General features: G+C 41.2%; 1 protein-coding gene across 3 annotated transcripts; it reads right to left on the reverse strand.

Moving 5' to 3' along the window:
• Positions 1-1,701: 1,701 nt before the first annotated feature.
• Positions 1,702-23,836, reverse strand: CCDC68 (coiled-coil domain containing 68). 3 transcript variants are annotated; one of them, XM_034774804.1, is made up of 12 exons: positions 23,337-23,393; positions 22,353-22,404; positions 15,258-15,400; positions 14,491-14,523; positions 13,008-13,151; positions 12,257-12,382; positions 11,454-11,582; positions 8,865-8,938; positions 7,623-7,728; positions 6,305-6,388; positions 3,309-3,385; positions 1,704-2,310 (listed from the first exon to the last, which is right to left on the reverse strand). In XM_034774804.1, exons 3-12 carry the CDS (start codon positions 15,378-15,380, stop codon positions 2,244-2,246), a joined length of 963 nt encoding a protein of 320 aa, XP_034630695.1. In that variant the 5' UTR covers positions 15,381-15,400; positions 22,353-22,404; positions 23,337-23,393; the 3' UTR covers positions 1,704-2,243. The 3 variants fall into 3 exon arrangements, with proteins under 3 accessions (XP_034630696.1, XP_034630695.1, XP_034630694.1); XM_034774803.1 differs by lacking the exon at positions 23,337-23,393 and adding an exon at positions 23,693-23,835 and having other exon boundaries at positions 1,705-2,310; XM_034774805.1 differs by lacking the exons at positions 14,491-14,523; positions 23,337-23,393 and adding an exon at positions 23,693-23,836 and having other exon boundaries at positions 1,702-2,310.
• Positions 23,837-27,707: the final 3,871 nt, after the last annotated feature.

Genomic DNA, 27,707 nt, shown 5'->3' on the forward strand with positions numbered 1-27,707 from the left:
CCTTAAAGCTCACACATTGGGTAACCAGAATGAAGCCCTCCACTTGTCATATTTGGTCTAAACATCAGGAAAGTCAGCTCCTTACAGAAAGTAAAAGGGCCAGAATTTGTAAGATGTCAGCATGAGATCAGCTTAGCCAAGGGTCAAATGTAGTGAGAGTATAAGTTAATCTCTTCCCTGTTTTCTACTAGGTTGGCCCCCTCATATACATTTCTACCAGTGCACAAACTAGTGTACCAGTACATCTAAATTATTTAAAAAAAAAACCTAACTTTAATCACTAGCATTTTGGTAAGCCTTGCATTGATTACAGCAAAGTGAGATTTCACTATCCCCTTCATTTAAATTTATGGGTTTGTAATAATTTTCTGTGAGTTTATATACTGCATCCATCACTAATATAAGCAACTTCCCCCAATGTGAAAATAAACAAGGTAACCAGCAGAGCTGTCAAACTATACTACAGTACTTCCAATTACAAAATTATGAAGAGGTGTAAGGGAGTAGACAGGTGCAATGCATCATAGAATCTAGACCAGGGGCGAGCAAACTTTTTGGCCAGAGGACTGCAACGATTTTTGAAATTGTATGGAGGGCCAGTTAGCAGAGGCTGTGCCATCCTAAACAGCCAGGTGTGGCCTGGCCCTGCCCCTTATCTGACCCCTCCTGCTTCTTGCCCACACCCCCAGGACTCCTGCCCCATCCAACCCCCCCAGTTCTTTAACTGCCCCCTGGGACTCCTGCCCCAATTCAAGCCCCCTGTTCCCCACCCTCCAACCACCCCGCCCCCATCCACACCACCACCCCAAACTCCCCTGTCCGCTATCCAATTCTCCCTACCCCCTTACCGCACTGCCTGGCTTGAGCCAGCCATGCTACCGCACAGCGCAGAGACCGGGTCAGGCCAGGCTCTGCAGCTGCACTGCCCCAGGAGATTACAGCCCTGCTGCCCAGATCATTGTGCTGGTGGCAGAGCGAGCAGAGGCTGCGGGGAAGGGGCCAGGGCCTAGCCTCCCGGGGCAGGAGCTCAGGGTCCGGGTAGGAGGGTCCCAAGAGCCAGATGTGGCCCATGGGCCATAGTTTGCCCACCTCTGATCTAGACCAATGGTTTGAATCTAGTCAATTTAGCACTAGATTTAGCACTGCCAGCTAATACAGCTAATATAAAAAGTAGCTCAGTTCCACTGCAGGTCTTAGAACATTTATTCCCTCACAAATAACAGCCAGGGAGACCCTCTTAGCAGTGAAAGGGTACAGAAACAATTACTCTCTCTCCTTGAAGATGGTAGCAGTAGCTTAATTAAGACTTATTGGAAGGCTCTGGGAAGAAAGCTTACTGTGGAAAAGCTTCAGAATATAAATATTGTAGTTGGACTACAACATTCCCACTTAAGTCAGATGACCATTTTCACCTACATATGGTTATTGCAAAACAGTTTAACATCATCTGTCTGGAAGAGCAATAAATTCTGTTTTAAGTGCCATAGAAGGTAAGCTTTTGCTTTGCCTAAAACTGTTTAATTAGGCTTTTCCCAAAGTCTGAAAATACTGCAATTAACATGCGTAGCACATGTCATCACTTGTGCAACCATTAGAGGAAGCTACCAAATGCTTATATAAAAACCAAAATAACCTATTAGTATATAGTGTTCTGATAGCTTAAAAAAAAAAAACATTGACACACACTTACTCTAGATTAGAAATGATAAATTTAAGTTGCTAACATGTAAAGATTGAAAAGATTAAATATAATTTATTAAATAGCCTTTTACAATTAACGTTTCAATTTTAAAAAGTTCTAGTTACATTACAGTATTGTGTTAAAATTTGATAAACACCGATCCTTTTTGGATATAATTATGCAAATTTTGGTTTGTTAATCCTGAATATGCTTTTAACTACTGTTTGATGTACCTCCTGGCCCATAAAATGCTTGTTGAAGATAGACTCTTCGATATGAAAGAAGCTGTTACACTGGTATCTATTTCACCATCAGCCATGTCCACAGGATGCTGCTGTCATTTGACTATCCATTAAAGAACACAATGTCTCTTCAGTTCTTGCCTTAAATCCAAATTTGTTTATTCATTTAATGATGCCTCTTCTGTCCAAGTGCCATTCCTGGTGGCCAAGCATACTGTGTTATAACAAGATATGTAAAAGGACTGACTGCAAGGTCATTAGCAGAGAGAGACAGAGGTTCTTATGAGGAAGCTGGAAACAGACACCACTGATGGCCTCATCTAGCCATTTTGCTTCCGCAGCCTAGCTAGCAATGAGTAGGGGGACACCCCATCAATCCTGGATGAACTGAAAAAAGAGAAGATAAAGATTACTCAGAATATGAAGCACATCAATATGAAACAAACTTAGTATAGGCATCTAGACTTTCTACTGTACCCAGATATTGGTGTGAAATGCACTTTTCCACTCCCATTCTTCCCCCCCCCCCTTACAGTCTCTCCTCAGAGACCTGAATCATGGCTGCCTTCCCTCTGTAGTAATAACTCTCTCCCTTCTCCAGAGCCAATCAGTGCTGGTCCTCAGGTGAACAATTCACTTCCTCTAATGCAATTAAAGTTGATCCCACACAAGACCTGAGGGTTTTCTGAAAGGGTCTTAATGTTTTTTTCCTCCAGACATTTGTTTTGGTGAATGTGTAATTTTCTCTCCTATGTAATTACACACATCGTTAAAGTGACATTAATGGAGATGGCATTACTCTACTGTAAAATGTTTTTACAGTTGAAACTGCAAGTGTCTAAGCCCCTACTAATCACAGTATTCAGCATCTTCTTCACCAATTATTAAAAGCTACTTTTCATATTTAGTGTTGATCTGACAAAATTTTGTGCCAATGCTCCCTAGTTGGTGTAGTTATATGATTTTGACTGCATCAGTTTCTCAGTAAATAGGACAGACATCATATCTCTTTCAAGACGGAGGGCATTCACATTTGCAAGTCAGAATGCAACATAAGATTTAGGCAGAAGGATACACCATTGATGGACTTATTGCCAATTGGACATTTAAGACTCCTGTTATTTAGAATGTCAATTACTTAATTTCTCTCTCACATTGAGGCTTTTGTTTTCTTTCTTTATAAAGAAACTACAGCATAAAAACGTTATGACTATTTCTAACAAGACCAAAATAGAATCATTCAAGCAGTTTGGAATAAATGTGACATTAACACACAAATAGCACCTATTAATCATTTGACACAATTTTTTATGATTAACAACATTTGCAGACAGTGTAGGAAGAGAGATTTCAGATATATGGCAATAACTTTAAAAGAATCTTACATTGTTGAGACACCTTTTGAAACTTTAATCTTGGGTTGACCGGACCAGAATTCCACCTTGTATTTAAGTTCTTTATTCTGAAATTGAGACATTAAATTAATTGCATTTCCACCAGTACATTATAGCATTTAAGGAAGTCAAAGATACTGTTTGTGGGTGCGATCCTCAGCTTGTATGAATCAACAACACAGATAAATAGAAACAAGTCCAATTAGTACATTGATTTCGATAGAGCTATTCCAGTTTACACCAGTTTAGGATTTGGCCCTTTGGGGGTCTTCCAGAATGTCAATACAGTTTACAGGCACTGAGGGATACAATGCAGTCACTTTTGCAAATCTTGGTATGCTGGCCGAACCTCAAAACCTAAAGAAACATCAAGTTCCTGTGCCCAGCATTACTGTCACTGTTTGGATTTTGCTCTCTTGGTAAGAAAATCCTGCCCAGCTGTTTTGAAGTTTAGGAGTATTTTTGTTAGTTGAAAAGCATTTTTAAGGGTTAAAAACTTTCCATCAAATCTGTTTTTCCAATAGAAAGAAGAGGTTTTGACTACACTAATTTTTTTATATATGTATATATTCTTCCATCAAAAAACCAATGCCCCCAAAATATTTTGATTTGGGTATTCTGCTGTGGTGCCTCATTCTCCTCGATGGCCTGGACAACATCTTGCATGATGCATTAGTCTCCCCACTCTGGTCTGTCTGAAACATGGCAATCATTATCCTTTGATCTGTCTTGATTATTTAGACTGAGATCCTTGGGGGCAGGCATGACCTGGATGGGTGGCTGGATGGGATGGGATGGGATACGGTGGCTGGATGGGAACACTAATTAGCCTGTACAGGTCACTTTGAAAATGTCTAGAACTATATAATTAGAGTTATAATTAACATAGCATATGTATTTATTATATTTATATGTGTGTGCGGATTAAATATAATGCCCCACACATATTGGAATTAGAATCAATTTACTGGATCTGCTATGACTGAAATTAAGATTCTGAATAGCAGAAAAGCATTTTATTTGTAATATATTTAATGTTTGTATCAATGTAAATTCCAGAATTATAGACTAGTGTTTACAATGAGATGTCAAGAACTATATTGCTGCAATGCGTCATTACACAAGATTGTTACAAACTGTAAAATGTTGCCAAAAACCACACAAAACAATAACAGTATTGCTACTGAAGATTATGTAAAATTGCAAGAGGCTAGTTTCTATACAATGCTGAAAATATGGGGTAATTATTTTGACAGAATGCACAGTTCTTCACTGTAGCCTAATGCTTTCCAAAATACCAACATGTAATATTTCCTCAGAAGCTGAAAGTGAGCAAGGGACATTATTAGAAAATCCAAACACACATGTTTTAAGACTATCAGAACATAAGAACGACCATATTGGGTCAGACCAAAGATCCATCTAGCTCAGCATCCTGTCTTCTGACAGTGGCCTATGGCAGGTGCCCCAGAAGGAATGAACAGAACAGGTAATCATCAAGCGATCCATCCTCTGTCGCTCATTCCCAGCTTCTGGCAAACAGAAGCTAGGGACACCATTCCTGCCTATCCTGGCTAGTAGCCATGGATGGACCTATCCTTCATGAACGTATCTAGTTCTTTTTTGGCCTTCACAACATCCTCTGGCAAAGAGTTCCACAGGTTGACTGTGCGTTGTGTGACTAAATACTTCCTTTTTTGTTGTAGTTTTAAACCTGTTGCCTATTAATTTCATTTGGTGACTCCTAGTTCTTTTGTTAGGAGAAGGCATAAATAACACTTCCTTATTTACTTTCTTCAAACCAGTCATGATTTTAGAGATCTCAATCATATACCCCCCTTAATCGTCTCTTTTCCAAGCTGAAAAGTCCCAGTCTTATTAATCTCTCCTCATGCGGAAGCCATTCCATACCCCTAATCATTTTTGTTACCCTTTTCTGAACCTTTTCCAGTTCCAATATATCTTTTTTGAGATAGGGTGATCACATCTGCACGCAGTATTCAAGATGTGGACATACCATGGATTTACATAGAGGCAATATGATATTTTCAGTCTTATTATCTATCCCTTTCTTAATCATGCCCAAAATATATATTATAAGCCCTATGCTGAGAATATTTACACAAATGCTTCACTTTATTTGTGGTGTGTAAAGTTCACCATGTGGTTAAGTGTTTGCAGGATCAGGGCCTAAATTATATCCTCACTGCTAAAATTCTCATCCAGGCACTCATTTTATATCTGCATTACTGCAACAACCTCCTCTCCAGCACCCCAAAATGCACACTGCTTCCCTCCAGTCCCTATGAAATGCAGAACGCGGTCCCTCTCCTCCTTAACTCCCACTTCCAGCCTGTGGCCTAAAAGAAATTACTAAGGAATTATGATTAGGCAGAAGGCTGGCTGGGGAAAGTGGATACAAAAAAAGCAATTATCCTTTCATCCCTCACCTTTATGCTTTCATACGTTGTTTGTGTTCTCAGGTTGAGCTCTTTGGGGCAGGCACAGTGTCTTAGCACGTATTTGGAAAGTGCCTGGCAAGCAGTGGGTGCTACCATAGTGCAAATAATAACTGCTAATTTCTATTCAACAGTTTTGACTTTCTTCCCCCCAAACTCACCAATATTGTATATTGAATAGAAATAGCTCTAGGGACATAGGGACATGTAGGTGAGAGATTTCCAAAAGCACTCTGCTTTGATCTAACTTTGACCAAACTTACCACTGTGTTCAATAGGAGCAGAGTTAGACCCTTGCCGAATGCTTTTGAAAACCCCACCTGCAACTGTACCAACCACTCCCACTTCTGTGTCATCAGAAAAATACTTTAAGAATCTTATTGTACCATACAGTTGGCGGAAGATGATGATATAAATCTCTTGATGACTACTTGGGGGAAGAAAAAAGGAGACTCAAAAAGATGCAGATTTAAAATAGTTTTAGGCTCACAATTGTAGAGTTTGGTATGATACAATCTTCCCCTTTACCTGAGCTTCAAGCATATTTATCTTTTCTTTCATAGCCTTAATTTTTTTATCTTGGTTTTGTAATCCGTTGTTCAGTTCTTCAATCTAAGAGTTAGAAAGTAAAGTTAGCAATGTTTTTCAAACCTTGTAATATATTAGATACACTTTCAATAACCAAACTTTAAGTAGGGGGATATGCTATCAGAGCATGAGGATCAAGAAAGTCAATACAGTCTGAAGTCTACATGATAAAAAAAAATGCTCTAGAGAAAGTGTAATGACTTGTTTTTATTTTTAAACAGATCATGAAGTCACACTTCCATTTAGGTAACCCATCTGCCTTTTTTATTCTTGGTCTCTATGCCCAAATACACATTTATTCCCCACACGCAGCTTTCTTAGCCTAAGCAAGCTAAGGCTAATGAGACGATTCTTTGATGATCCTATGACGATTCACAAAATGTGAATTAGATTTTGTACAGATAGTTTAGCTGAGCACAAATTAATACTCTTTGTGATAGTAGCTCATATTAGTACCCTCTTTACATGGGATGTTAAGTAATAAATATTAAAATGGCTTCAAGTTTTGTGCTAGCTTTATCTGGGTCCAAATCCTTTTTGCTTTAGTCTCTGACTTCACTAGGAGTGCTTGTGTGCATCAGGCAAGCAGGATTTGAGCCTCTAGTAAGGAACAGCCTATAGATTTCCAGACACCTGTTTATTTTATTGACTGTCTTACACAGTGCCTATAACTGCAGCAGCCAAGCATCATTAGAGACTCAATGTTCCCCATAAAAAGGCGGTTCATTTTGTGGAACATACATAAGAGGTTTGCAGCTCTTGTATTCATTGCTGCCTCTGCAGTAGTAGCTAACCAAACACTATTTCAGAAGCTACATTAAGTCTTCTCCTGGGGAGTGAGTATCCATGCTCTGCCACATTTTAGGGATATTCCCAATGTACCTTAAATTGGCTGGGGACTAAGTATTTCTTGATGTAACCCTACGGTATGGGCCTGTTCTCCTATGCTCCTTGGGCAGCTACCTCAGTCCTTCCATCCCACTTGCAGGACACAAAAACCTTCCTTTCTTCCTTCCTTGAAGGAACATTCTATTTCAATCACTGTCACTCTGGAGGTTAGAATCACCCCCATTTTTTAAAGTGTTGCCGCTTTCTTTTCTTTTAAATTATATATAAAATAGTACATAATATCTATTTCTAACTGGTTTTGCATGTCCTGTGATGGAGATCATCACATCATCAATAATAAACTTCACAAAGTGAAGGAAGCACTAAAACAAGTCTCCAATTTTTGTTCCCCATGCTTGGTTAACCTGACCTCTTGTATCACACTGCGTAGGCTTTGATGCTGGGTCTGGATCACATGCTGCAAGTGAGAAATCTGTTCTTGTACCGTGAAAATCTCCACTTGAAGATCAAGACAGCTGGCGGGGAAAAGACAGATTACCAATAACTTTTTCAGTGGATATTAAGGGGATATATTATTCCCAAAAGATCTAATGAGTGGCCTGACATATGCTTTCTGAACTAAGAATATACCAACTAGCAATCTGAGCACCAACCTTTTGGGTTTGGCCAAAGTTGTATTAATATATGAATTATAAATACAGGCATTAAGATTCCTTTAGTGACCAGATCCAAAAATTTGCATTCCACATGGGATTCCAAGTCATTGTATCAGCCTTGACTCATATCAGCTGTATGTGAACTAATTTAATTCATGGGTAATAAGTGCAGTCTGATATAAAAGAAGGAACAATTGTAGTTTATTTCTTACATTATCTTTAACAACTATATTCAATTATAGGAAAAACAGCACCACTCATACTTCATACTGGAAGAATAAAGTTTAGGTATGATATATTGGAGCAATTCTTCAACAGTTCATCATGGCACATACTGCCAAAGTAATAGTGTACTGCACAGTAACTTGGGAACATCTACATAACCTGTGGCAGTAAGCCTCCCAGCCTGGTTGACAGACTTGGGCTTGTAGGGCTTGTGCTAGCTATGTTGAAAGTGCTTTGAAGTTGTGGCTTGGGCAGGAGCCCAGGCTCTGAAGCCTAGGGAGGGAGGTGGGCTTTAGAGGAAATTGAACTGAAGATAGAAATTATTAAAATGTATTCTTTGGAAGAGGCCCCAAAAGCCATTAAGATATTAATTCTGGTTAACAGGGTGGGGGTTGAAGTGGGTAGAATGGTTTCCTCTCTGCAGACCAAATCCTGCAATCCGTAATTAGTCTTTACTCAGAATTCCTGTTAATTGAACCAAGAGTTTTCCCAGAGTAAAGACAGCAAGATTTGAGCGCGTGCCTTCAGATGTCAGAGTAGTAGAGAACAATTACTTATTCTCTAAATAAACCCAGGTCTGGAAACCCTACTGGACATGTCACAGAAGAAATTATATTCTTCTTTAAAAAGTAAAGACAGTGAAGGCGTTAGGCCTAACATCATGTATATATCCACTACTTGGGAGAACTTAGCCAAGTTATTGTTAGGTATTTCAGTTGAAATAATCCTACAGAACAGAAAAAGCATTTCTTCATATGCTATTTGCTCACCTCTTAGTATCTTCAGAGTTTGATAGAAGCTTCTCTTCAAATGACTGCTTTTTTTCTATTAATGCTTTCTTTTCCTACGGAAAAATGAAGAAGCAATAATGTGCACATACAAAACATATGTAAAGTGATTAACTATTTTTTCTATCACTATCTGAAAACATACAAAACCATCAGAGATACATCAGGTGTAACCAGCTGGAAATTTACCTACAGATATACCCTCATCCCCTTGCGAGGTCCAGAAGCATCTGTCATCATTCTGAATTGGGTCAGAAAAGGCAGGATTACCAGGGAGCAGCTGTGTATTGATTTACAGTGGAAAAAATAATTATTTCAATTAGAAATCTTTTTTTTTTTTTTTTTTTTAAAGGAAAGCCTGTCAGTAAGGAAGATTAGCTTTTTGACTGATATGTGTTCAATTCACTTTCTGCTCCAGGAACTATACCAAAAGGGCAGTGGTACTTTGCATTGCAAAGATGGATCTGAGGGTCAAGAGATTAAAATTGATCCAACTAGAAAACTTCTTCTTAAGTGACAAATTTAGGTCACTAAATAGTCAGAATTCAGTTACCAAAGTACAATAATTCCTAGTTGTAAATTTAAAGAGTACATTAATACATACAGCCACCCCATGATGTATCTTCTTAGCCTATCAGAGTGAAATCCTGACCCTAATGAAGTACAAAAGAGTTTTACAACTGACTTCAATATGGCAAAGAATTTTAGGAGCAAGAGATACGAGTCAAACACATCAACATATAAGCCTTGTCTATCTATGGAGCAGGCGGGAAGAGATCCTAGCTGTGGTGCATGTAGCCATGAAAATGAAGCTTTGTGTGTTCTACCCACAGCACCTTTCCTCAGCCAGCTCCACAGTGCAACAGATTGTGTGCAGATTTGTAATGCCAAACTACATAGTGCTAAACCACATCTGCTATCAGCCTGGCCAGTCAGATGTGAGGTATAGGAGGCACCTCTGAAAGTTTCAGTGCATGGGGTAAGAAACTGGAGTGAGGTAAGAAAGGCCATGGGGTAAGAAACCTATTGATGTGCATGAGGATTGCCTGGGTGTACCAGAGGGAAGGGCTTGGGAACACCACTGAGAAATGCTTCAGGAGCTGGGAGGCATTATACTCCGGGAGAAAGATGTTCAGAGGTGTATTAAAAATATCGGAAGATGAGTTATTGTGGCTGACTCTACTCAGGTGTGCAAAAAGATAGGGATAAGGGAAAGTGAGGAGAGGGGACAAGGAACTGTCCCCCCACTTGGCTGCAGGAGCATAAGCCAACCATATTTCCAGTCCTCCTGAATCTAACCACAAGAACAGGGAAAGAATCTAGCAGCACTGATGGAGTGATGAATGGGGTTAGGGTGGAGACATGACCCACCTCCCAGCTCCTGTACTGGTGAGGTACTGGAGCTGATCCAGCATGGGGGTGGGAGAGTGCACATGCTGCCCCTATTAAATGACATTGCAGCAGCCACTGCAGAATGAGCTTCCCCCACCGAATTATCTCTAGTCACTCATAATTGCTGGGGGAACTACCGAACTCTTCTACTGCCCCATCACAGGCTGCAGCTTAGTTGTGGCAGGAGCCTACCACAGCTTGGCACGACAAGTGACAAAAATGTCCTGAAAGCACATTGCATTTAAATGCTTTTAATCTGACTTTTTGGCAGAACTGTATTAGTGATGTGTAATCTTGCTGCATTCTTAATTACTCCAGAACAGATAGTGAAAGTTACATTTTATGTGATATGTTCATTGCAATACCTTTCACTGGCTCACGATTATTTACTACAATTGGAACGTTGTTCTCTATATAAACACTCACTGCTTCTGAATCAGCTGAGAACTTGGGAAGGATTTTGGAAAGAAATTCACTACAAAGGGGAGGAGATTAATAGCATATTGCAATACACAGTACTTTGACAATGCAAGAGTAGGAGTTGAAGGTGTTTCCTCTTAAAAACCATTGGGAACCAGGACATTTCAAGTCTCGTAAATTAGAATTAATTTCTGGCACTTAGGCTAAGTAAGTTAATTGATTTAAAAATCTAGTTTTTAAATAACTGAAAGAAAAAGAAACCTGACCCCTCATTTCATTTACAAATTACATTTAAAGGGCCTGATGCTCAGCTGATGTAAATTGAGATAGCCTCATTGAAATCAAGGGGACTTTTATACCAGTTGAGCATCTGGGCCCAAAAACTTTTTAAAGAAATAGAACTCTTCTTTAGAATTAGATTGCAACATGAGACTGACAATAAAGAGTGCTTAGGCTTCCCTTTACACAGTAGTTCTATTACTTAAGAGGTAGGAGCTAATACAATTGAAATTGATATTTACTGTAGTTCCACAGAGCTTGACACCTTTACTCATAGCACCTGTTCCAGATCAAGAAGAATATGCAAGTGAGCAAGGACTGGCCAAATGGCTAACAGCCCACAAGGTCAGGCCTCAGTATTGTGCAACAGATACTAACAAAAGCCACATAATGGCCTCAGAGACAGTGGCCGTGATCCTTGCATAGGGAAGTCTCCTATTGCCTATCCAGGAACTGCATGACTGGGCCCTATGAGCATACCTCTTCCATTCGTTGCACTCGTTTCTCCATGTCGGCAATCCGGCTGTACTTTTCTTCGAGTCTTTCAGTTACACAATTGACGTTTTCTAGATTTTGTTTCAATTTTTGCTCTTGCTCAAGTTTGCAGGCCTGTGGTTAGAGAAAATTGAAGGAAAAAAAAAAAGCCAAAACCAATGAATGAAGATGATGATTTCCATTTTCAGCAAAACCATATTCTTCAGTATGTTGCCAGTCCCACAACTGACCACCGGTAGGCCCTCTGTGAAAATCCTGACCACCTGTAGTCAAGAAAGATCCAGGCTATTTCCCCCACAACAGTGAGCAGTGAGAGAATAGGGCAAATTCCAGCCCTTTATTCCTGCCTTATTTTGAGCACTGTACCCATCAAATCTGAGACTGGACACAGGGAAAACAGAACAAGAGTTTTGTTTTAAGCTTTCCATTTTTATATTGTACTGCAGTTAAAGTTAAGCCTATAAGACAATGGAAGTCTGCATTAGAAGCCCTGACCTACATTTTCAAGAATGACTAGTGCTTTTGGATCCCTCCACATTGGGTCTCCACCTTAAAGGGATCTGGTTTTCAGAATGTGCTGAGCATCCTCTGAAAATCAGGCCCCTTTAAGGAACCATCAGTTGGACCCACAGAGTCATGTTTTTAAAGAGTTAGGTCTCTATTTATACAGCCAAGATACTGATTTATTATGTTGACATATGGAGTTGCCAGCATATTGGACAGAAGGAACACTTGTATCCCTGTATGCTCCAATGTTTGCCTTTTCCACACACAGGAGAGTGCTGTACCTGCATCAGCTGTTTATCATCTTCATGCTTTTTCTTAAGTTCTTCAGACCGACTGCAGTAATTCTCATATAGACTTTTCGAGGCATGTCTTAGAGACTGTGCACCTGCTTCTCTTGTCGCATCCAGCTGGAAAAGGTCATTGCAATAGGATTAATAACGTATGTCACACTTTAAAAGTTTGGTGTGGAAATCGGGTAGCACAAAAATGATGCAGTTGCTATCCTGTTTGAACAGCTGTTAGCACCAATTCTTGCAGGGAAAAAAAACCCTACAAACCCATAAAAATATATGGCAAATACAATTTAAATTCTAATTTTTGAATAAAGGATGCAGATTTTCTGTGTGATACAAAAGCCCCTCCTGACCAGAGATGAAGGTTGAGGGTTTAAAGTGACTGATACATTTCTGACTGGTTACAAGCACACCTGCTCTAGACCACTGGCTGAGCAGACTTCATGCCAGAAGCCACTGCAAGAAAATCCAAACCCAGAGCACAGCCCGACAAGCTGTAGTTCCCAACAACGGCTTCAGTATGAATTCCACCATCAGCTAGTTAAAAATCTATTTCATCCTAATAAGAGAATCTGATGAGACTCTGCAGGGTTATTGCACTTCATAGAGAGGGCAATGCCATGATGAACGATTGCTTTCCTGCCACTGCTGGGATGGAACTTTAATCCAGGTAAAACTGGGTCTTCTCTTCAGCTGACAAGCTGAAATATGCATTAGAGACTGTTAAAACGGAATGCACCTTGATCTTTAGTATTTCATTCTCCCTGTTCACAAGCAAGAGCTGCTGGTCAGTCTCTTTCAGCTTTTCCAGGGTTAGATTGTAGCTGGAGTTAAGCGTGTCCTTCTCACCCTCCAACTCATTTCTGGGCACTCGGAAAGGTTGCTGAAAATGAACAAACATGAAAATAAATTTGTAAACGACAGCTTTAGCAGACTGGGGTCATGAAGGTAACCCTGCCCTCATCTACTTTCCTATCTCAGGCCTCCAACCTGCAGTGAGCTCCAGGTACCCAGGCCTGCATGGCGCTCATTGCAGGATCATGGTCTAGAATAATTACAAAGCAACAATCACCACAGTTTCCAGGTACTGACTAATTCCCCACCTTCAATATTACATAAAACAGTGTTCTATTTGTGCAGCTCTCCAGGGTTTTACATTTGAAAGCATTAGCACATCATTACCAATAAATAACTGCTTTTGGTTCTCCAGAGTGTTACTTCGTACATGAGGTTAATTAACATTTAGAATATTGCAGCATATGGCGTATTATAGTATTGGGACTAGCAGCAATGCCTATTATGAAGGTTTCCTGACACTTCCCATTATAAGACCCTCTTTTAGTCGCTTATATTTGCCAGACTTAATCCATTTGGGCTAACATTTTTCATGCCAGGTGTCTCCTTCAGGATGAGTATTTTTGGAATGTTTCTGCCAAAATGGTTCACCCATTTCAGAATGATGCTAGAGAAAGTCCCTGCTTTGGAGCATAAACTAGAGAGTGGCCTTTGTATCAGTGCTGTGCCTTTTGATATTCTTCTTAATATCCACCAAAGTTTGGTCAAGCACTAAGCCTTTGAATAATCACCGTTTTCACATGCTCTGTAGAGATCTTAGACCGGGGTCGGCAACCTTTCAGAAGTGGTGTGCCGAGTCTTTCGCGTGCCAGTAATACATTTTAATGTGTTTAGAAGGTCTCTTTCTATAAGTCTATAATATATAACTAAACTATTGTTGTATGTAAAGTAAATAAGGTTTTTAAAATGTTTAAGAAGCTTCATTTAAAATTAATTTAAAATGCAGAGGCCCCTGGACTGGTGGCCATGGCCCGGGCAGTGCGAGTGCCACTGAAAATCAGCTCGTGTGCCGCCTTCGGCACGTGTGCCATAGGTTGCCTACCCCTGTCTTAGACCTTGCTAAAATCTCCAAAATTCCATCCTCACTGAGCACGCTCCAGCCCCTCCTATCTCCTAGTGCTGACAAGGCTGTGTATGTGCCATCCCCACAGAGCGATTAAGCATGTTCTCAAGACAGACTGAAGGAGTTTAGAGTGTGAACAGAGCAACTGTGACTGGGGATGAAAGTGGGGAGCGGTACTGGGAGCTAGACGGGAGATGGTGAGCGGTTGTGCAGGGAGGGTTGGGACTGGGAGCTGCAGGGGAAGGGAAGCCTATGCATTTGATTTGTCATTTGCAATTTTATGGTTTGCTGCTTCTTTGCATACCTGATTTTGAATCTTTGCTAGTGTGGATCTGATCTGCAGGGAAAAGATTAGAAATAGGTCACAAAAAGAAAGATGATTTTTTCTTGTCAATCTGCCAGGTTAGTTATTCCAGGACATTCTCTTTAGGTCAGCAGCAATGCAGAAAAGTTGCCTTTGGGAACGATCACCATTGTGCTCTTTTGCTTGGATACTAGAAATAAAACATCTGTCCTCAACAAGCCAAACCACATTGTCCAAGAGATCTCTGATGCAGAAATGGATGCATGGAACTTAACTATTTATTTTAGTGTCAGGATCAACATTGATCCAAAAGAGGGTATATGCTATAAGTCTCGCACATGTTTCAAAAATTCATCCCTTCCTCAGATATTGCATCATGAATATGACTTAGGATCATGGGATGCTTGAGAATTTTGGTACAAAATTTTCAAAGTGACATTCGGACAAGCATTTGGTCTGCTCCCTCATATGACTCATTATAAAGACAGTTGTGCATACCCCAATTAAATCCTTGTTTCAAACTAATCAATGTTCCTTGAGGTTGTGTGTTATACTCCATTATAATGGTATTAGACCAGAAAGAGTTTAAGGGACAGTGAACTGTGAATTTCCCCAGTAAGTCAACACACACTTGTTTAGCTTGGAAAATTTAGACGGTGTAGAAGGATTCAGATTTTTTATTTTCTTACTTGCAATGGGATGTATTCAATGTTCTCCTCTGGATCAGAGGACAAGACAGCACAATAAGAATAATGAAAAAATTGTACCTTTTTTATGTATTCTGTTTCTTCAGTGATTTTGGCACAAGAAGATCCATAAAGGACAGAGTTTCCTTCCATCCCTTGGTCCTCTCTTGTTACATGTTCTGTGAGCCTTACTGCAGTAGTCATTATGTGTGCACTTCACTGCTCTGTATAGTTGGGACAGAAGTGGATTTTGTCTTTTATTTATACAAATATCCATAGAGAATGAACTTAATTTTGTACATGCAGCTACACATCCATTGCATCATTAATAACATATACAGTAAGGTTCATATTATACAGGTAAATGCCTTTAACAAGACAGCTGCAAATATGACCTTGTGCATAATTTCCATATTTTAAAGGACCTCTCAAGTCTTCAAGATTTGTTACTTCCCCACCCCCCAACTGACTTAAGGAAGTCCCCTATAGGGTGACCAGACGTCCCGATATAATCGGGACCGTCCCGATATTTAGGCGTTTGTCCCGCGTCCCGATATTTTGCACTCCGCTTTTTTTTTTTTCCTCCGCCGGCGACTCCTCCCCCCATGTGTCCTGATATTTTCTTCCTCTCATCTGGTCACCCTAGTCCCCTATCCAATTGTTGCAACTGAATGTATGTTCAAATGTGCTGCAGCATAACACATATCACAGTGATTTTTTTATTGTTAATCCAAATAATTTCAGTTTAAGTATATGCTTATTCAAAACTATTGTTCCACCTGTCACTTCATTCCACACCCCAAAACTCCAATGTTATAGGAGTTCCTGTCTCTGCCATCTTACTCAGACTGAGTAACACTGTACTCCACAAGTACTTGCATTGATTTCACCAAGACTATTCAATGTAAGAGTGGCAGAGTCAGTTCCATTGAAATCAGTGGGACTACTCACACTGAAAGACAACAGCTCACTTTGAATAAGTGGCAAGACTGGACACAATGTTATAGCATTCCACAATATGAGTTTTTTCATCGCAGTGGGAGAGTCACAAATCAAAACACTTTTTTCTAAAGCAAGGGAAATTGGCTTTACACACCAAGAATGAGGTCCCAACCTGCTTGCAGTTGTTTCTGTGATACAATGGTGACATCCAGTGTCAGTTGGATTAATCTCAAGTGAACATGTATATAAACAGCATATCTCAGAAGATATGCATATATTGCACTCCATTTGCCATATACAGAATCAGGTTAATGTATATATTTTTTTAAAAGTCAGGTTGTTAAATGTCTATGTTTGGAGTATCTTAAATGAATTAACAATTGCTCTTGCAACAATCAGATCCAATTGTAGTGTGCAAAGTTTTATTAAGGTTTAAAACATTAGTGGAGGAAGAGGAAGCAGTAGATATAGAGTGAGATTTTTCCAAAGTTTTCAGCTTATTTTTGGGTTTTGTACTTGTTAAATCTCATTTAAAATGTGATTATTTAAACACAAAATGTCAATTTAATAAGAACTTACTTATTAAAGTAAGTTCCATTTAACTCAGCAACAACAATCCGATTCCTGTGCTACATGAGGCTTTGGCCTACAGCATCAGCACTTGTTTATTCATCCCAGACTGAAATTATTGCCTTACTAACAGGAAGTACCATCAAGTCAGCACATTTAATTAATTAAGGCATTTTCTCATGAAACCCAATTAGGCAATTTGAAACTCTTAACGCTGTAATAAATGAGGGATGACACCACCACCATGAGCAGCATGGACCTGGCTTGCACATTTTGCTAAGAGAATCATCAGCAACTAATCTATGCTACAGAAGTTTTAACTTCCATATACTTCAAGTACACATCTCCAGCAGAAAACAAAAGAAGAGAAACTGTAATTTCTTTAACATATGAGCGTTGAGTGCTCTTTACAAATATTTAAGACTCCAGTTTTTAAAAAGTTTACAAAATTACAAATCCAGCAATTTCAAGTCACTCCCATGCCAACAATCAAAGAAAATAAATAAAGAACTCACCATTACCACCTCACAATTTTTCCCCACTCACCCAAAAGTTGGGATCATAGACAGGCATTTCAGAGTGCCCTGAACATCAAGGGATTTGGATTATTTTAGACAGGAGTCAGGGAGTGAGTCCCAAAGATGAGGGGTCCAAAGTTGAGAAAGACCCACCAGCAGCCCCTTTCTTATAAGCTCCAACATCTCCGCTGATCACAGCTGCAGCAGTACTGCATGGTGGAAGATGGTTACTCAAACAGATGGGTTATAAACACTTGATTGGTTTTGACCCATAGAACAAGATCTTAAACTGCACCAGGAGACTACCAGGCAGTCAGGGAAGATCATGGCAAGAGATACTACAATCAGTGGACTGCCAAATTCAATATCTGCTTCAGTTCACAATGGTCTTGAACAGGCATAGCCTCATGTGGAGCTCACAGCCGATGTCTAACCTCAAGGTGACAAAAACATGACCAGTAGCACTGAGGCTTGCATCCAGCAACAAAATTTACAACCTCCTGGCTAGAAGCACATGAGGATGAGTATCATCCTGACCACTGCTGCCACCTAAGAGTAGCTGGAAATTTAACCATATCCCTAGATTTTTGTGAACACAAACAAAAGGAGGACAGATACATACCATGGTCTAAGAGACTAAGATAATCCTGGCCATGTCCTGTAGCTGCTTCCCAAATCAAAATTACCTTAGTTTTATCCAGATTGAGTCTTCCCAGATTAGCCCTCATGTATACCCAAGTCTTACCAAAATTCTGGGAATGCACAGCTCTTGCCTGGTTGGACAGAATGGTGATAGACATCTGCGTATCACCAATATACTGAAGACTCATGTCTCCTTACTAACCCTCCTAAAGATCCCAAGTACACGTTCCACAGGGAACACAAGACAGAACCCTGTGGAACCCCTTATACAAACACCGTCAGGGAGGAGGAAAACTTGTCCTCAAAAATTAGTTGTGAATGATCATCAAGAACGGAGCAACCCAAAAAAATAGCCTCTTCCATTTCTACTGCAGTCCAGAGGTCTGTTCAACACCACCTTGCAATCAACAGTACTGAAGGCGCTGATAGATTGAATAATGTCAGCTCTGACACTGCCTCTTCATACATAGCAAGGAGGAGACCATCTACCAATGCAACCAGCCTGGTCTCCAAGTCATTAAATATGTGACAGAATATATACCTATGTTCACACCCTACATGCTATTGTAATAATGTTTGTCCAAGGTGCACCTTGTGGGGTGTCATTTAAAAACTCATAATTTGCTGATCGATAATATCACAGTAAAATGCACATATGTGTTATATGCGAAGTTATAAACATAAAGCTGAGATCATGATCAAAAGTCTGTTTTCCAGATAAATCCGGGGGTGGCCAAACCAGTTCCTCAGAGACAAAGAGCAAGATAACGCCTCTGCCAGATGTAAACAAGGCTGATGGACCACTACCTGCTAAGTGATCCTTCTTTGGTAGGAAAGGGGGTAGGAACAAAAAAAAAAATCTACCGTATATACTCATTCATAAGCCAAATTTTTTTTAGTAAAAAATGGAAGCATCAGAGAAGGGGGTTGCTTATGAACAGGTATAGAGAGGGAGAGGTGGGACACAGTCCCTCCCCCCAACAAAGGGGGCAAGGAGAGGCAGCACAGCCAGCAGAGCCAGAAGGGAAGAGGCGGGGCCAGAGTCTCTCCGCTTCTGGCCACGCTGCTCTCTCCCCAGCCTCCGAAGCAGCTCCAGGGCTAGCAGGCTTCGGTCACGCCGCCCACCCGGCCTGCCGGAACATGCTGCGGCTGCGCCACCCGGTCTGGCCCGCCGGAGCAGAATGCGGCTGTGCCACCCAGCCTGCCGGAGCAGCTCCAGCCAGGCCAGAGACATCCTCCCCGGCTCTCCCCAGATAAGGTGGGATGGGATGGGATGAGGAGAGTGTGGGGGTCCCAGGCTAGGGGTGGGGTCATGTCAGGGGTGGTCACAGGGGTTACTCCCCTGACCCCCAGCTTCTCCCCCCAAAATTTATCTACCAGTTGCTGTCCCAGCCCGTCAGGGTAAGCCGCTGGCAGGCTGGGTCACTTTGTTTACTTAGGTTTACCTCCGTGCCTGCGTCTCGGCCCGCCAGCGGCTTATCCTGATGGCTCAGGAGCCAAAGTTTGCCTGAATCTGCTTATGAATGGGTCATAAAACATTTCCATTTTTACTTATCCATCTTGGGGGGTGGGGTCAGCTTATAAACGAACCGGCTTATGATTGAGTATATATGGTACATCTTAGCAAAGAAACAGAATGGCATGACCTTCCACACAGACTGCCTGTCACCTTGCTCCCAGCTGGAAATATTTTTCAAGAGGGGGACTCAAATTATAAAAAGCAGGGGCAAATACCTCAAAACACCCCCTCTCTCTGCCCATCACATTCTCTGCACCTGAAAAGACAAAGGAAGCAGCCCCCAACCTAGAGAGCTGGCACAAAAAGCAGATCATGAGTGATAAAAATCATTTAGATACCGTGGTAAAGGATACAGTATAAGATCCTTAATAGAACTGTATTGACCTTGTAATGCCAACAATTAACATTGCACCACTAGCTTGTTAAAGATAATTTTTGAAGTGACATTCTATTACGTTTTAAAGCATGTTAACAGAATGAAATGATACAGGGAACTTGATTCCCCCCGCCCCACCATGCAGATACACACACACACACTTTATGCAGCTCAGAGCTTGGAGTAGAAAGAAATTCACTGGCCTTACACTCAGAAAGCACAGTCTAAAGGGCATGACATTCATGGAGAAATCCTTTGGCACTCTGGATAGATGCCAACTTGCATCTTCCATAGGTGTCCTACTGCAATATTCTGAAATTGCCACTTGCGAAGTAAGTTACATTTTCTCTGTCAGCTTTGCAGCTGCCAGGTGTGACAAGCTGGGAAACATCTGTGTTATAGTTTGTGAATAAAGTGCATGCTTCTGTGTTTGTTTATGATGGGTTACTTGCTATGGAGTTAGATCCAAAGGGCTTGTTCGGGGAACCAAAGAGAAAGGCAACAAAATGGCCCAGAAAAGGAGCACCCCAACACTCACACTCAACCGGAAGGTTTAATTACAGCATGATGAGGCAACTCCACAACCCCAATCCTGGCGACAGAGCTGTTTTGCCAAAGCTGAGAAGAGAGCTCAATGGGAACCCTAAACCATCGCATGTCCCTGGAGTGAAAGGGTTTACAGGAGCCAAATGCAGTCGGGCCTGTTGCGTTAACACGGTTCAGAAAATAGGGAGCTGACACCCAGAGACGCAGTCCCAGAACGGATGAACCACGCAATTCCATCCAGTTTGAGGTGCAGCAAGCCCAGCCTGTCACTTAAAGGTCCACTTGAGAAGGACTAAAAAGTTCGAAAGCACTGTTCGCCATATAAGCATGACAACTAGTTCCTTTACTATAAACATCTTTTCAGAATAGGTCCCATAAAAGTAGAAATACCTATTCTGTGTCATAGTTTGATTCTTCTTTTCACTCTCTGCTGTTACCTGCTTATGGAAATCTCTTTTACATGATTAGCTTTAGGGTCTAGGGGTTGGCTGGTTTGTAGTTATTTTAAAGGGCAGCATGAATTTGAGTATCCAAATTGGATCATTCAAAGTTAATCTTTAGACAACCAGCATGACGCAGGCACATATTTTCCACTTGGATGTAAACTTTTCTTGGTACGGAATACATTTGAATGCTACAAGTTAGAATTGGATGATGACTGCAGTGCAGTGTTAGCATACATTAATTTCAGTGAAAAGTAGCCTTTTGATTCAACAATACTCAGTAAAAATGTATTCACCTTTTAATTTGCTATTCATGAATACCTTTGGAAAGTTTCTTGGGGTATTTTGTTCTCATGCATGTTTGAGCAATAGTTTGTATGAATACCTGTATTTACACGTGAACGCTGCTATTTGTGCTCAGAGAAGAATGTTTACTGTTCATTATTCTCCAATTTAAAAGGTTTCTCTCATCCAATCATGGTACAGAAACAGTATCAGATGATGCTGGTTGTTAATCATACAGCACAAATATAACTGCAAATAGTCAAAGGGAACAATTCGTAAACAACCCATAAACTGAAAAATTGTTCTTCTGAGTCGTTTGGCAAATATATTTATAGAAAGCAGGATAGGTTCATGAAGAATATGTGTACTGCTAAATGACCTAGATTCACTGGATAATTTATTTACAATAAATAGTTCAGGCAACTATCATACTAGAGCATTTTCCCCCCATGAGAATATAATCAGCTATTTATTTTACTCTTTACCAAAAGCATGTGTGCACGGAGGTGGGAGGGGGCGGGAGTACGGGGGCCAAGACATGCCTGGATTTTTCAACTTAAAAACAAACAAACATGCAAATATTTACTCTGTCTTTGGGTGCAATGAGGTGTCTACATTCACAGGGAGCAAAGTTCCTCATATCAAGGGACAATTATCTGTGTTGCCTGTAACTGCAAGAGATGATGCAGTACAGCATCCTCTGAAATAAATCTTCATCTCTAGTACATGCCTGATTTAGGCAAAAAGCTAAATTAATACAGGATTATGGTTGAGATGTTTATTTCAGATTTTTTGAAGTTATCAAATGGTTAGGTCCTCCAGTAGCAATAACTTGACTAGTGCATTTACTTTTACTATAGATGGTACAGGCATTAAAATTGGGGCCCCACTCTAGCAAAGCACTATACCAGTCCCATCTACTTCAACGGGACTACCCATACACTTAGAATTAATCATATGCTGCAGTGCTCTTCTGGAGAGGGGAATTTGTATATATAGGTAGCATGTGTAAATGGGGTGGTAATGATTCCCATAATAAGGGTGATGGGACACTGGACAGCACTCAGAAGAAAGGAGTTCTACTCCTGCCACCAATCTGGTGCATGAAGTCACATCATCTGTAGGTGCCTCCGTTTTCTCTCCCATCCTGTCTGTCAAGCTTCTTTAGACTGTGAGCTGTTCAGAGTAGAGACTCTTACTACATACCTGTACAGTGCCTAGCACAATGGGGTCCTGATTTCATTTGAGGCCTGCCCATGTTATTGTAATACAAATAATAAACAAGGATTTTCCCAAACTGTACCAAAAAAAAATCAGAACAAAAACAAATCTCACCTTTGGGAGGAGACATGTGAAGTGGTATTTTTTTCCAGAAGGTTCTAAGTACCTGAAAACAAAGAATTATAGTAAAAGTGCCATTGGAAATAGATGCAGCAGCACAACAAAATTAAAGCTGTCAAGGTCAGCCTCACACTCCAGAGCCTGTAAATGCCCAGAACATCACCACTAACGGACCCGGGCCACAATCACGTCTCCCCTCTGACTTTTTGTCTAGACTGATATTGTTGGATGGAAGATACACAGTTCAATTAATTAAGCTCTGATTCTGCACATACTTAACTTTACACACCGCGAGTAACCCCACTGACATCAATGAGTAAAGTTAAGCTCATACGTATATCTTTGCAGGATCGGTGCCCTTGTTTGTACATCTAAGCACAATCTTTTCCCTTCTTTGTGCTTCTATTCCTCCTTTATTCTAATGAAATCACCCTTAGATGTTACTGTCCCTGAAATACCTCTCCATGACCAGAGACTCACCACAAACATTAAGAGGTCTGCAATGCTGTCCCTTTCTCATGTTAGATAGTGTTGTTGTTGCGCCCCAGATATTAGAGAGTCAAGGTGGATGAGGCCATATCTTTTATTGAACCAACTTCTGATGGGGAGAGAGACAAGCTTAGAGGTAGAAGAGCTCTGTGTAGCTTGAAAGCTTGTCTCTCTCCCCCAACAGAAGCTGGCATGCAATGAAAGATATTACCTAACTCACTCTGTATCCCTTTCTCCTGTTAGTTACTAGTGTTACTCACAGGAGGGTCTGAACAAGTAAAGGGTTGGGAGGATGGGTCCCAATCAAGCACTCACATTCTCCACCAACAAGATCTGCTAAATGTAAAACACACCGCCACTTCACTTTGTTCACATTTCTAACCTCCCACCTGTCACACATTTAAACACCCACAGCATTCCTGCCCAGGGAGAGCGTGCAAAACCTAACCCACTGAAACCCCAAAGGATTTCTGACTGAGAGAGGAAAACCTATTAAGTCTTGTGCTCCGCAGTGGCATCCAAGATGTGTCCGGTGCTTTCCATCCATGGGGGGGTGAGGAGAGGCAGCCCCCAACCTAGAGAGCTGGCATACACACCAGATCATGAGTGATAAAAATCAGCTGAGTCCCCTCTACCCAGCTTCCACACCTGCGCATTTCCAGCCTCAAATGATCAATGCCCTGAATCTCTAGGGACAGGAAGTGGCAGACCTTTCCCTTGTTCTCACTGATCCGGGGAAGGAGGGGCGACCAGGTCCTGGGCACGCTGCAGGGGCCCTGAAATGCCCCTTTCTCCTCCCCAGCTCGCTGGCCTGTGGAGGAAGCCGGTGGGCGACAGCTCCTTACCTGCCGAGCCGCCTGCTCTCCTCGGCTCTCTCCACTCACTCGCTCCTCTCCCGGGCACTCACGTCCGGGGACGGTGCAGCCCGGCCCCGGCCCCTCCCTTCTCTCCTCCTAGCAGCAGAGGCTGAGTCCCCTGGGAGAGAGAAACTCGACCCAGTTTCCCTCTGTGTTTGCTATGTAAACGCAGGAAAGGCAGGGCAGTTTCAAAGTCTATTGCCACTGAGCTAACCAGGTGAGAGTGTCAGAGCAGTGAGTAAAGCCATTGTGTTGTTTTTTTATTATTATTCAACGCTGCCCCTTTGTAAGATTAACAATCTCTCTTGGCAAATGTACTGCCAGGCAGGGCAATTTCTTTTTCACCCTATGTCTCTAGAGTGACAAATAGTCTTATTTTGTTAACATGGCTTTGTCAAGCATATATAAATCACTTCACAATAATGATCAAGGTGCAGTGCATTTCCAGGGGGTTAATAACCATCTTGGATGAAAGCCACGGCTCCAGGTGTGCAAAAGCCAAAATCATTAACTCCAGTCGTCACTAACTACTTCATTGCTGCCTAATGTGCCAGTGAGTTGGGGCAAAGTGCAATCCCAAAGCCCTTTGAAGTTGCATTAAAGAGTATGTGATGGCTCAGTTGCATTCAATGGCAAAAAACACTCAGTAGTGACTTGAGATTAGTGTTATGTATCTTGCTGTTGCTGAGTTCTGGGACGGGGGAAGGAGTATGAATCTCTTTTAAGGGGAGAGGTGGTTTCAATTGATCTGTACAGGGATTTTCTCTTGACTTGGCCCCAAACCTGCAATGTGTTCCATGCAGAATAAAGAACAGGAGTACTTGTGGCACCTTAGAGACTAACAAATTTATTAGAGCATAAGCTTTCGTGGACTACAGCCCACTTCTTCGGATGCATATAGAGTGGAATAAATATTGAGGAGATATATATACACACAGACAGAGAGCATGAATAGGTGGGAGTTGTCTTACCAACTCTGAGAGGCCAATTAAGTAAGAGGGGAAAAAAAAAACTTTTGAAGTGATAATCAAGATAGCCCAGTACAGACAGTTTGATAAGAAGTGTGAGAATACTTGCAAGGGGAGATAGATTCAATGTTTGTAATGGCTCAGCCATTCCCAGTCCTTATTCAATCCTGAGTTGATTGTGTCTAGTTTGCATATCAATTCCAGCTCAGCAGTCTCTCCTTGGAGTATGTTTTTGAAGTTTTTCTGTTGTAAGATAGCCACCCGCAGGTCTGACAATGAATGACCAGACAGGTTAAAGTGTTCTCCCACTGGTTTTTGAGTATTATGATTCCTGATGTCAGAGTTGTGTCCATTAATTCTTTTGCATAGAGACTGTCCGGTTTGGCCAATGTACATGGCAGAGGAGCATTGCTGGCACATGATGGCATATATCACATTGGTAGATGTGCAGGTGAACAAGCCCCTAATGGTATGGCTGATGTGATTAGGTCCTATGATGATGTCACTTGAATAGATATGTGGACAGAGTTGGCATCGGGGTTTGTTACAAGGATAGGTTCCTGGGTTAGTGGTTTTGTTCAGTGATGTGTGGTTGCTGGTGAGTATTTGCTTTAGGTTGGGGGGTTGTCTGTAAGCGAGGACAGGTCTGTCTCCCAAGATCTGTGAGAGAAAAGGATCATCTTTCAGGATAGGTTGTAGATCTCTGATGATGCGCTGGAGAGGTTTTAGTTGGGGGCTGAAGGTGATAGCTAGTGGTGTTCTGTTATTTTCTTTGTTGGGCCTGTCTTGTAGGAGGTGACTTCTGGGTACTCATCTGGCTCTGTCAATCAAGTGACATCATCATAGGACCTAATCACATCAGCCATACCATCAGGGGCTCGTTCACCTGCACATCTACCAATATGTTATATGTCATCATGTGCCAGCAATGCTCCTCTGCCATGTACATTGGCCAAACCGGACAGTCTCTACGCAAAAGAATTAATGGACACAACTCTGACATCAGGAATCATAATACTCAAAAACCAGTGGGAGAACACTTTAACCTGTCTGGTCATTCAATGTCAGACCTGCGGGTGGCTATCATACAACAGAAAAACTTCAAAAACAGACTCCAAGGAGAGACTGCTGAGCTGGAATTGATATGCAAACTAGACACAATCAACTCAGGATTGAATAAGGACTGGGAATGGCTGAGCCATTACAAACATTGAATCTATCTCCCCTTGCAAGTATTCTCACACTTCTTATCAAACTGTCTGTACTGGGCTATCTTGATTATCACTTCAAAAGTTTTTTTTTTTTCCTCTTACTTAATTGGCCTTTCAGAGTTGGTAAGACAACTCCCACCTATTTATGCTCTCTGTATGTGTGTATATATATCTCCTCAATATTTATTCCACTCTATATGCATCCGAAGAAGTGGGCTGTAGTCCACGAAAGCTTATGCTCTAATAAATTTGTTAGTCTCTAAGGTGCCACAAGTACTCCTGTTCTTTTTGCAGATACAGACAAACACTGCTGCTACTCTGAAACATGCAGAATAAGACTCTACCCACACAGGTCCCATTAAAGCATTAGGACTTGAGATTTTAGCTTTCAAAGAGCTGTTCCTAAGCCAAGAGTGTACATGAATATGTACACTTCTCTTGACATTGTAGGATTTAATGCCCTGCACATGAGCCAGTCAGATGGCTTCAGTCATCTTGCCACGCTCCATTTAGCTAAGAATAGGCCACCTGACCAAGCAGCAGTGAGGCCCTAACATAGTAGTATTTGAAATACTCTGTGAGGATACTTGCCTTAGGTATAATTGGATCGGACTAGAATTGGAGGAGTGCTGTAGAATCATCCAATGAATCAATATTTTTAAGTCCTACTGACTCCCACACAGTTATAGAACATGATTCTTCTTAAAAGACAGCTCCTTTCAGCACAAATATATCCAGAATCCAAATGCCTCTTTCCAGCAAAATAAGCAATCTTGAGTGTCCCATGTGCAGTCACATAGGAACAGGTATTTCAGCAGAGACTGGAATGGGTTCTTATAATAACTCTAGAGCCCACATAACAAACAAGAGGCACAGGAGGGCTGTGAAATACCCTAAGGGCTCAAACTTAGTCCTGGGTTCATTGGACTTTTTCATTACATACTGTATTGAATCAGCTACCATGAAGCTGGTTTTCTATGATACACAAAAGCTTATGTATAAAAGGTCAGACTATAGATTCACAGAGTCCAAGGACAGAAGAGACCATTGTGACCATCTAGTCTGATCTCCTGTATAACACAGGCCATAGGACTTCCCCAAAATAATTCTTAGAGCAGATCTTTTAGAAAAACATCCAATCTTGATTTTAAAATGGTCAGTGATGTAGAATCCACCATGACCCTCAGTAAATTGTTCCAATGGTTAATTACTCTCACCATTAAAAATATACAAAATTCCAAATTCTAGCCTCAATTTGTCTAGCTGCAACTTCCATCTATTGGATTGTGTTATACTTTTCTCTTTTAGATTGGAAGGCCCATTATTAAATATTTGTTCCCCTGGTAGATACTTATAGACTGAAATCGAGTCACCCCTTAACTTTGTCTTTGTTAAGGTAAATAGATTAAGCTCCTTGAGCAGGGCCGGCTCCATGCACCAGCACAAGAAGCTGGTACTTGGGGCAGCCAATGCAAAGGGGTGGCACATCCGGGTCTTTGGCGGCAATTCGGCGGCGGGTCCCTCAGTCCCTCTCAGAGCAAGGGACCCTCCGCCAATTGCCACTGAAAAATGAAAGCTTCGCCACTTGGGGTGGCAAGAAAGCTAGAGCCAGCCCTGTCCTTGAGTCTGTCACTATAAGGCTCATTTTCTAATCCTCTAAGGTTTCAACCCTTGTATTGCTTTTCAATGGATTTAGTTCTAAATCTTGCTATCCATCTAAGTAAGCCATAAAATGTCAGAGTCAAGTCCACACATCCATTAAAAGAGGAATGAGTAATTCATATTTTGGCATAGACTTGCCCTTCCCCGCATCCCTATTCTACA

This window comes from Trachemys scripta, chromosome 6, assembly GCF_013100865.1.
Source record: "Trachemys scripta elegans isolate TJP31775 chromosome 6, CAS_Tse_1.0, whole genome shotgun sequence".
Classification (NCBI taxonomy): Eukaryota; Metazoa; Chordata; order Testudines; family Emydidae; genus Trachemys; species Trachemys scripta.